Genomic DNA, 12,178 nt, shown 5'->3' on the forward strand with positions numbered 1-12,178 from the left:
TCTGTTCCCTTGCTGACAAACATCAGAACGACATTTCCTCTTCATGGCATCAGACGAGTGCGGTGACAGGGAGAATTTCAGCCAAGCACCCAGTAAGTAGGACCCGCCTCCCATCCCAACAGATCTCCCCATATCTTCAGTTCTTTTTCCTCCTTTGGTGATGTAACGATGAATTCCCTGAATGCTGTAGACTGGAGCTGCAGTTCTCTGTCACTGGAACTCTCCATGGTGCTGAAATGAGAGAGCTGTGTCCACAGGCTTTTAAATACAGTGGTATTTGTTTTTTTATTATTACAAAACAGTTCCGAGGTGGTGCGACCAGTTTGGTGTCATTTGGAATTCTTAGTCAAAGTCATTTTGAGAATTTGTATACATGTAGAATTACTAGTTATGCCAATAAACAAAAATCAAAGGGGAAATATTATTGTAAGGATGCATTGCAAGACATGAGCAAAATAGGCATCAACAATGCAGAAAACTGCACCACTACTATTAGTTTTACTAAACTCGGCCCTTTTAGCCTCATTCGTGGACAATCTGTTTGCCATCCTGTGGTCACAAAAGCACATTACAATTATCAGTATCCATTCAAGATGGATTGAAAATACTCTACAGCTGGTCTTGGCACAGAGTAGACTGTTCAGGATACAAAACCTTTTCAAGTTTTATGATTGAAACTTGTATATTTATGCTTGGTAACGTTTGTCATTAAATGACATGAAGTTTTATGTGGCTGTGGTCCAAATACAACAAAACGTGTGAAATTGGTTTTCTCCTGCATACTGTATATCGCGATATTTAGCTGTTATTTCATATAAACACAAAAAACATTTCAGAATATCTTGAATTACATCTTTTATCTAATACCCATTTATTGGGTACTTTGTATTTTTAGGGGGGTGTCCCAAACCTGAACCTCTAAATTCCATTTCATGATATTATAACTTGCACAGTTTTTGCAAATCTTTCTGATGCATTTTTTTCAAAAACACCTCTTGGATATATTTCCAGAAGAATTTGCAAAACAACAGAACAATTAATCTATTTCCTAGGTTTTTTCTCCCCCCGTAATGCTGCTGTGATGACCAGCCAGTGCTGTCACTACCATAACATGGCATTTTTCTCAAAGATTTGAAATATTCAACAATTAATTATGATATTTAGAAGCTGTTTACTTGAATGTGATTTAAAGCTAATGAATCCTTAAGTTTGAAATCAGTTCAAGTAAATGTATGCCTTTTACAAGAGAAATATGAGTACCAATACAGAAATGCACAAAAAATAAAACTTAAAAATGTGGCATTAACTGAATATTTGTATAAAAATTCTGTGTGTTGATTTAAACAAAATGTGAAAAAGATCATTTTATATCCTCATAAAACTTTTTCCTTTAGAAATGGCACATTTGTGAGACAAAAAATATTAGGAAGCTGAAAATACAAAGCCAGATTTAAGTGAAAAATGTGAACCTTGAGTATTTGATAAAATGCATTCATAACAAATTTAAGGACTACATGTTTTTGTTCTTTCAGGATATTTCCAGCTCTTTTTTTGCATAATTTTGGTAAAATTGCTCATATTGTGTTACATAGTGGTGTCCTTACTGTGTTATACTGTAAAATAGGCCCACGTTCCTCATAGGAGGACACCAGTTTTCTTGAGAATTATGTGTTGTCGAGAAAAAAATGTTTAATTATTATACTTATCAAGTCCTACTAATCCCAAATAACCTGGAGATTTCAATAATGCATAACAAAAGAAAGCTTGGGTCTCAGGAGGTTAAGTGAATGTAAGTTCTATAAAGGGTCTTGAGATTTTAGCACTTTTCTGGTCCTCTGACCACTGAAACACTCCTTACGCCACAGTTCATGCTTATCCATTCACACCACATTCACACTCTGATGGAAGAGGCTGCTATGTAAAGTGTCAATCTGTATTAACTTATCCAATTCATACACAGTCATTCACACACTACTGACACAGCAGTGGGAGCAATTTGGGGTCAAGGAGGAGCTGGGGATCAAACCCCTGGCTGCTGGGTTTGAGAGATGACAGACTGAACCACACAGCCACTAGTGAGGCACAAAAACATAATCTCAAATAAGGTTGTCATAAATGGGGTCCCTGTCCATCAATAAAGGATAGATTAAAAAGTGAAGTTAAACCGGACAAGCTTGAGCTTGACACCATTGTCATTATCCTCATAATGAAAGTTTAGTGTTTCCTGTCATGATCTGCAATAAAATCCCCCATCCTTGAATTCTTACAAGTATAGTTTTTGACACTCAGACACAACATTCCTGAGAATACATATTTTAAAATAAAAGACCATTACATCCAAACAATCTCTCTTCTTTCTCAAGGCTTCACTCTCCCTTTCCCCCCTCCTCAGTGTTGGACGGTCGATAACTCATTTTGATATGACCCAGCTGTCAGGGTCCAGTGGTTCCTTCACTGAGTACACGCACACAAGCACAGTCATATAAAACTGTATCAAACACTGAGATTTCTAATCTCACTTAGAAATTTGCAAACAGTGACTGCCATGTAAAATTGATCATTCTGGGACTATATGATTAATGTAGCTTCAAGGCAGCTGCTGTGTAACATCATCCTGTTGCTTTGCTCTAAGGCAGAGCTGGATTTATTGAAACATTTTATCAAGTATGTGGATGTTGATGTCTGGTTGATTTAGGGGGGCTTTTGTGGCTTTTTAAGCTTATATTCTGCTGTATTTATGACTTTTTGTTGGGAAAAGTTGATTAGAAGCTGTTCTGATAATTAGCTGTAATAATTAGCTGATCCATGCTTATTGTTTGACTTAGAATAACTACTAATTAACATGACTGTGGATCTCTTTCTGAATTCAGCAACAATTTGACTTACACAATAGTTTGCCTGTACAGTAATTACTGAGAAACAGTAGATTTTGGTACTCTGGTATAGCTGTTCCTTTTAATTGTTCCTTAATTTATCCTCTATGTAGATGACGTATGTAGTGCTGTTTTCTTACAATAATCCATCCTACTTTGATTCAACAGTCATAATTAAAACCTACTGAGATTCTTTATTTTGGAAAATCTCCAAAAGGTTTTTCGGCTGCATGCTGTCAATCTTAGCCGACACCTACCCAGCAGCTTTTACAGGATTTAAATGACTCTTTAAAGACAATTTGTCTTCTCATTGATAGTGTTTGTTTTCCTGGCCATACAGAGGCATTGGAATTAATTTCGGTGTGTCATTGCAAGCAAAGAAAATCTTGCAGCGCTTTAAACTGTAGCATAAAGTAAAGCAGCGACTTTGAGGGCCTAAAAAATGAGCTGAAATAACAGTACAAAAAAAATGCAGTTCTTTAAATGGCCACTTAATGCTGCTACCAAGAGGAAGTCAATCCCCATAGAGCCTGTGTTAAAATGACAAACAACTCAGCAGAAATAAAAAGGTTTAAAGCCTGCTTAACCTCACCTGTTTGAGTTATATTGAAGCAGTCTGCTGTAAGACTTGGCAATACTCATTTTCTAATACTGTCATATCCTCCCCAAGTTTTACCAGGGTATACATTGTACAGGTACTTGTGGGCATGCACCTACTTTGACTAGAGAAGCTCATGCTGCAGCCTGCCCTGTGCAAGCCAGGACGAGCCCATGGCACGCAAGGATCCACACGCCAGTATATGAATGCATCTGTAGTTGGCGAAATTAGCCCAACATCATCAACAGGAGTTCTTTAATCACTTTTAAAGCACACTTCACACACAGGCAGTGGTGCTGCAGGTGTAAATGGACACATTCTCTCAAGGCATTAATAGTAAACATGCCCTCCTTACAAAACACCGTCTTCATGACAGTAATTAAAGCTTAACCGTAACTATATTTAATACCCTGGGATACGGTATTACCATATTACTGCCCATGCTTAGTCTGGAGTCGCCCCTTCAACTAGTTTGAGCAACAACAACAAAAAAAAAAAAAATATATATATATATATCATTGTAAAGATTGGAGGTAGACTCACTGCTGTCTGTTGATTGGTGGAAAGAATCTTCACTTCCTGTGCAACAGTGGTAGCAATGGAAAAAAACAAATTGGGTCAATAAACATGTTTTTAAAGGAAACAGTGATATGCTATTTGCTGTGAATGCTGAAGGCATTCACAGGTATTTTTATTAGTAGATAAACCTTGGTTAGACTGAAATGACAACTAAAGAGGAATAAGCATTTAATTAGGCATTTTTGAAGGAGATGGTTCTAATGTCTTCACAACAAATGTGAACCATCGTCTGTTTGCATGTTTAGATCCGCACAAATATAAGGAGTTTACTTGCTTATTTTTTAAAAAATCAGTATGAAAAACTTGCTCCAGCAGCAGGTCAAATGGCATGTATCTGAGTTTCTGTTAGCCGGCCAGTTTCAAGAGCAGATGTCTGGCAGATAATAATACAACCGGTCAAAATGTTCATCAGAAAACATGCCAATGAGCAGATAAGTAAATACTGAGTATTTGCATATTATATTTTGTGTAACCTAGAAGATATGTTGCAAGAATGCTTTAATATAAACTAAAAAGTGTCCTAATCTTACTACACCTACTGTCCTGTGGTGCTGGGGTAGTTAATCTCCTCAGACAGCAAGCACATGGCTAGTTAAGTTGCGTATGTATTAGAGATGTAATGATAACCAGTATCACTATAAACCGTGGTAAAATTCAAGAAGGTTAGTAATACCGTTTCAAATTTTAATCATTGTTAAAACCATGTTTGATTACCGCACTTTGAAAACTCATGGTAATACTGCTCAATTCCTGGAGAAGCCGCAGCGCTCTGTGGCAGTAATGCAACTTCATGGATGCCAGCTGCCGTTAAACACCAGAGCAGAAAAAGAAGCAGCAGCGCTCTCTCAGACGCAGGCGTGCGCAGTTTGAAAACATGGCAGAAGGTTGTACAGGTTGGGGATTTCTTATAGATGGATGGATAGATAGATAAATAGATTAGATTAGATTCAGTGTGTGTATAAGTACTTTTTTAACATTTTGAGCACATTTAAACAATACCACGATAGTAATGATAACCGTGATAATTTTGGTCACACTAACCATTACATGAAATTTTCCTATCGTTACATCCCTAGTATATATGCAAGATGATGGGAATGACATTAAACTAGGCCTATCTCTGAGTGTCCTCAGCACAGCTGGAAACTTTGCAGGGAAAGTTTGAACATTCTCGGAAAGCAGAATTTTAATCTTAGCTTTTCCTGGTTAACCAAAGGCTTAATATCATCAGCGGTATGGAAGGATTTTGAGTTAGTCATTGCTGCAAGTAATGAAGAGGCTGAAACAAAGGGAATTGTATAGCTGAGTGGCTGAAACACCGATGCAGCTGCAGAGAGAGTAAGGCCTATGTCAAGCAGAGTTGTTGTAGACTTCGATAAATCTACCAATGGCCAGTCCTCAGATAAAGTTGGATTGTAGTCAACACAGGATTGCATTGTACAGAACAGCATGGGCCACTTGGAGCTGATAGCAAGGGCTCCATCTCTCTTCCCCGTAGCTGGTTGTTAAGGCTCAGGGTGTACTGACTAATTAGCAGAAGTAATCTTGGATAAGCCATTAATGAGAGGAGGATTGAGCCAAACTATCTGCTGTGGAGCTTTTGTCTTATCGGGACTAATCCAAATAAACCAGGATACTTGGATTTCCAGCTTCAGCAGAGGTTACAGTCATATAATCATGAGAACTAATATTGGACAACTGACAGTAAGATAAATTTTTCAGTTGAAATGTAGCGTTTTAACGCAGTGTCCAGTTAGCAGAACACTGGGGAGTTATGTTTTGGATGCTTCGTTGTTGTCAGTGGAGGATGGCATTTGGCTGTTATAAGCTGCTAAGTTATGGTAGCGCCCAATGTGCTATTTGGAAATAAAAATGTGTCCTTAGTCCCATTTAGCGCAGACTTGTACATATCAATGTATCACTGAATTTCATATTTATGCGTTTTGCTGCTGTTAATGCAGCACAATAATATTAAAGCAAATGTCCGGTAGTTGTTCTAAATTGCCGGAATTCTTGAGGACTGATGGTCTTTTTGACTAGGGACAAAAAAGTCTAGTGGAAACTCTGACATGTATGCCAGTGTCCCCAGGACGTGATAGGGGAGGTGCTGCCTTCTCCCATATCTGGCATTTCAGTCAGTTCTCATCAAACATGGCTAAGCTTGACTAAATTGCTTTGTATCTGCTGTGACAAAGTGACTGACAAAAGTTTTCACAACTTACCAGGCAATCCAAACTCCTCACTCACTCTCCTCCAAGCGGCCTTTTCATTCCTGTGCCGGTAGAACAGGCATGTTGTGTTGTACAGCTTGGTGTAGCCACAGATAGAGACCGCAAGTTTCTCAGAAGTCAGAAGTAGGGATGCGCACGGTTTAATGGTAACATTTGTTTCTCAAATTAGTCACGCAGGATTTACAAGTCGGTTTAACTAATTACCTATCATGTTTTATAAACACGGACTTGAAATCCTGGTCTTAAATGTTCTTTTGAGCTGTAATGACCCTCCCGCCACTGGAGGCCGCTCTAGCTTCAGTAAATGGCCTCTGCCTTCCTGTGTGGGCACTTCACTGTATGTAAATGTGAGAAGCTCAGTGGTAGCTTAGTGGTTATTGTGTTGTAGAAACAGCTTTTTTAAGTAGACAATGGAAACAGAGCAATATGTAGGCTGTTGAGGGTTGAACTAATGTTTAACTACTCAACTGACATGAAAAGAGGCCAAACACAATATTAATCTGCAAAGAGGGACGAAGGTGGGTGAAGCTAGCTGCTAATTTTAGCCACACTGTACATTGTATAACAGGCTCACATCATACCTGCTGACACTATGACCCTGTGATGAATTGTTTATCAAGTATTTCCTCTTCTTCAAACTAGTAGATTAATCGCAATTTAAATGGGCGTTTAGCTGAGTGGGGAAATAGACGCCTAGGAATATCCTTAGTCAGAACACAATACATTTCAAACAGTGATATGGATATTACTAATGCACAGCCATCTCTACCTTGTAAAACAAGCTAACAAGCTCTCCACAGCAATGAAAGTGAAAGGAAATATTTCCTGTGACACTCCTTGTGCCTTGTTATCTACCTCTTTCCTCGTTCCTCACCCATTTCAATGCGAGCAACAGAGAGGGACAATGTGGGAAAGTGGCATGCTGCATTGCTCCTCTCTGTTGCTGTCAGGATACTACAATATAAATCAATGTTATCAAGCTGATTTTGTCGTTGACGCTTTCTCGTGCTGCATCCAGTTAGGACAAAGTGTTACAGAAGTTAAATCCAAATTTCCCCAATATGTGGCAGAGGAAGAAGAGTAAGCTCCCACTAATGATTTGCCTTTACTTATAATTTATTCACTTTTTTCTCTCTACTGTATAATTTGGTGTTAGATGTATCCCAGCAGTGATGACCAGCATGTCACATGAAGGGCAGAAGCTGCAGTTTATAAATTTTTGGTTAAGGGGAAAAAAAGGGAGCTGCTCTCACACTCATCACCCTGCACACACACACACTTCCTACACACATTCAAATGAGGAGTGTTGCAGAGGGGTTTAGCTTTCATCTGCTGTGGGTTCAAACGGGGTAAAGCCAGACTGCAGTAACAAACGGCGCCTGAATTAAAGCAGGGCAGCCATAAAACTGCTGCTGAGCTTTAAAGCATTGCAAGAGGAGAGCAACGCTGCAAGAGGGGAAGAGGATCTTTTTTCCCTGCTCTTCCTCATATATTTTTATCTGCTAAAAGCCAAAATATGTGTCTGTGAATAGCAGCTCTCCCCTCTGCATCCCCGATGTTTTTATCGTTAGGTCTTTTATTCCTCCTGCTTTTACCCTCATTCTCTTAGCCTCAGTCTATTTTTGTCTTCCCTCCTTTGCTCTTAACTCCCTATTTTATCATCCCCAAATTTTAAGCATCACCTATCTCTTTAATTCCTCATCGTGTTTTGCTTATTGCCCCTTCTTTGCACGATGCTTACACCTTAAAAACAAAACATTGCAGTTGAAATATAAGATTGAGATTCTTCTTTAATGCTTTGTTGCATCAAACATCTAAACTGTTTTATCCTAGAGGTAGGATTCCACTCTGTATCTTTTTCTCTCCGCACTTCTTATCTTGTTCTATAGTCTGTAATGATGTTCAAAGATTTATCCACTGATGCCACCCACAAGTGCATCAATTTCAGTTATTCATGCAAATCAACAAAAACGAATGCAGGAATGATGTTTTGTTTCATTTCGGTCTATCTGCCAAACTGTTGTTTGTTTTGGTGGTGTCAAGAACTGAGGCTCAGTGAGTTTGACTCTAAATTTAGACTTTTCTTTATTATTTGGCTCAGTTTCTCGCATTATACAGATGCAAAATCTCTTTCTCCAAATGGACCATTTTCCATTTGATGTTTATTTTAAATTCTAATATACAATGACACTGCTTTAGTTGATTATTCATTTTAAGTTGTGTGTTAAATCTCTTGACCTTCTAGTAACAGTAATAATGATAATAATAACTTTATTTGTATAGCACTTTTAAAACATGGGTTTACAAAGTGCTTTGACATTTGTAGAAGCAAACAGAAAAACAAAGCAACAAAACCAAAAAAAGGACAAAAAAGACAGAACAAATGACACCTGACAACATGAGCAGAATCCAAAACCACTGAAGAATCTAACAAAAAATATGATCAAGATAATAATTCATCAACATCAAAATATATCAAACCCAGACGTCATGTGATGCCATGCAAACTAAGACATCGTGGACATCATCAGGATGCAGTCAGGACACAGAGATCAAGTACCATAAAAACAACAGAACCAAGTTGGAACCCAGGCAATGCAGGAACCCAGCTACACAGGCTGAGACCAGTGATGTTTTTTTTTTTAAACTGCAAACTGAGTTTCCCTCAGAGCTTCTCAAACATTTAAATGTTCATTTGCAGCCACTCTGCATTCAGTCATTAAATGTTTCACACTTAGAGAAAATCCTCCCCAGGCTGATTTAAGCACTTCACTGCAGTGAGTGTCACTTTCTCTGCTGACTTGCTGGCAGTGCTGAACACCAGCAAAGTAAGCTACATTTTTCACCGTGTTTATCAACGTGTGGGATAGATAGAAACATCCTCTATTTCATATAAAGAAGTGATAATTTCAGCATCTACGCCAGTCTGTTCTGTATTAAGGGGCTTATGTTATTATTTGGCATTTAAAAGCTTAATAAAATGGGCTCAAAATAATGGTTTTTAGCATATTTGTAGAGTTTTTTAATCAACTAATTACAGTAATAAAACCTGTGATTTTAGCTTAAATTGCAAAATATTTTAATATGAATAAAATGTGTGGGCTTAAGCAGGAAACATATTCATCAGAAAATCATCAGAGAAAAAAAACAATCATAAATCTAAAGCCTTCACTGTGAATGATGCTGTGGGAAAGCAGATGTTAAGTGACCTTGTTAAATGGTGACTTTTCAGCTGAAAGTGTCCGTGCTTATTGTTACAACCTTGTTTAAACACTGAACATTTTCAGTTATGTCTAAGATATGCATAGAAGATACGAATTTATTGAAAAACTAAACAAAGGAGCTCTTTAAGTTTTTCGATATCCATTATTTAACCAAGAGGAATTCGTATATGGTCACTCGTTAACCTGTAACACTGGCCATCGATGAGAAACCAGATGATAGATCCAGTCATTTTATTGTCCGTGCTGGTCAGCAGTTGTTGGCCAATATTTACTCCAGGTGAACTTGTGTGTATGATGTGAATTCAGGCCTATGAACTGTTTCTGAAGCAGGCTACAGTACTTTTAGTTTAGCACAGTAAGCATCTATGTCAGGTCAAGCTTCTTCATACCTGGGACTTTAGAATTCATGGTGAGTCTTAAAACTGGTCTTCTGGGAAAAGAGGACAGGCTCAGTAACTCAGGACTCCACATACAGTACAGGCAGTATGTAAGTGTGTCAGACTCTTTTGACTGCAGTGACATAGCTACGTTCTATACACGGGTCATGATAGAGGTGCAAACAAACTGCAGCATTTACACTCCATTACAGATTTTACAGCAATGTCATGCAATTCTGTGGGAGTGCAGTGATGCAGATACCTGGGACAATCACTATTTATGAAAAACAAAGACAGGACCTCTTAATCTTCCCAAGTTCCCAAGCCACAAAAAAGGAACACATGAGATAAACATTAAGGATAAAGACTAGTTCACTGAGACACTGGGAAACATTAAGGCTAGAGCACAGACTTTCTGTAGACAGAAGTTTTCCTGTATAAAATAGCATCAGATATTACCATAAATGTAAGTCTGGGTTCTAAAGTACCTGTTTTTATATCTCACTTGATTGCTTTCTAGGGAATTACCTGTCCTTTTCATACGCATGTATTCTCATGTCTGTGTGTCTCACATTTATTTCCTGTTATAAAACAGGCAGAACATACAGTATGTAGACTGACTCACTTCCATGTTCCTGCCTCAAACAAGCTTTTCAGACTCCTTTCCATGACTCGAGGAGTTGAAAAATGAGTATGTGGGGTTCCTGTCTTAATATTCCATAAAATGGAAATTGTGATGGGTGCCTACATGTCCTCCTTAAATCTGTACAGGAACAGTTGATACCGATAATCCATATTCATTTAAGCAAAGTAAAAGGAGTGCTCTGTTTACACCTCCAGAAATGACCACGCCCCCAAATAGCCATATGTATGACTGAAAGAATACAGCATTGTAAACATTACCAACACTACGAGTTAGCACTGCTAATGCTCACAGTGCATCTAACTAGCCAGCCACACACCTGCAGCATCTGAGACGATTCTTGGAAATTTGGAATCAATTCAGAGCTGTAGACATTAATATATGTGATTCTGACTTGAATAGATTTTTTTCCATCACCTCTTGTAGCTTGTATTTAAAATTAAAGGATAATGTATATAAAAAATGCTAGAACAAATACCAGTATCTTTCTGCAAAATTATTCTGTTGTATCTTTTCAGTGTAAACAAGATTATATTACTGAGATTATTAAAAGTTTTATTTTCAAGTGTAATAAAACTTTTTTTTTTTTTTTGATGTTTTGTTGACTTGAAGGTTTGAGAAACACTTTTGCCAAAGCATCAAATTTTATATTTTCAAATATTTGGATTCTTTATAAAAAGAATGAAATGAAACTGCTGTAGCTGATAGAAATTTTTGCTATTCTTTTGTAATGTTTCACCCTTTTGTTTGTATGCTTTACTGGTTTATTCTGGTAACAACTGATTGTAATCAACTCCCAACCAAGGATTAAAGCCTGAGCTAGTTTTAGAGTCTAGAGCTGTCATATTAAGCACTGAATGAAATACATTTTTAGATGAGGCTGAACTATGAACACCCGAGCTTTTCTTTTTATTAGCCCTTCTTACATTTCCTGGTTGAGTATAAATACCGTGTACTCCTCAGCAACCTTTATTGGCAAGGGAGTCGGCCAACAGGGACACAGTTGAACGGTAGGGATACAGTTTCAAGGCGGTGGCTGCTAGGTCATGTTTGGCTAACTGTTAGCAGCAGCAGGTGTGAGCTCAAAAATCCTGGGGACTTTTTTTGTGGTAATTGTTGAGAAGCAGGATGTAAATGTTTTTAAAATAAGCAATACAAAATTGTCCAGAAAATAACCTTGATTATTATCACGGTTTCAGTATTGATCAAGTTATCATGATTATCATTTTGGTCAAATTTTTCAGCCCAAGAACGACAACCGAAGGCAAGGAGCTGCATTTAAGTGGGGTCAGAGTGTCAGACGCCTTACTCTACCTTATGACTCTGGCCATGTGCCGTTCTCCCTTTATCTTCTCATGCTAAACAGATTTTTGGCACATGTGTCTTTTTCTTGTTGCAGTGTGAATGGAGATAATTCAGCAGTTTGTGCACACAGTGTATGTGTGTATTCTCTTTTATGAGCCATTAAATTGATGCAGTGGGATTAAATTACCCCCACACCAGTGCAGTGATTCAGTCATCCCCATCTGTTTAACAAGGCAGTGCTCCTCTGACTCTTGCTCCATTGATCTATGGGCCACAGTCAGGTTCATGAAAGCACATGGTAAATTTGCAGTGCAACCTTCATTCAATTTACACTCCAAATCTGTGTGT

General features: G+C 38.0%; 1 protein-coding gene across 1 annotated transcript in view; it reads left to right on the forward strand.

The window, feature by feature from the left end:
• The window catches only part of poln (polymerase (DNA directed) nu), a 91,564-nt gene that overhangs the window by 24,718 nt on the left and 54,668 nt on the right, over positions 1-12,178 (forward strand). Inside the window, exon 14 of the mRNA XM_041780131.1 lies at positions 27-92. Within this exon, the coding sequence (XP_041636065.1) occupies positions 27-92 (66 nt within the window). The remainder of the gene's footprint in view (positions 1-26; positions 93-12,178) is intronic.

The sequence above is a fragment of the Cheilinus undulatus genome, linkage group 22 (assembly GCF_018320785.1).
Source record: "Cheilinus undulatus linkage group 22, ASM1832078v1, whole genome shotgun sequence".
Classification (NCBI taxonomy): domain Eukaryota; kingdom Metazoa; phylum Chordata; class Actinopteri; order Labriformes; family Labridae; genus Cheilinus; species Cheilinus undulatus.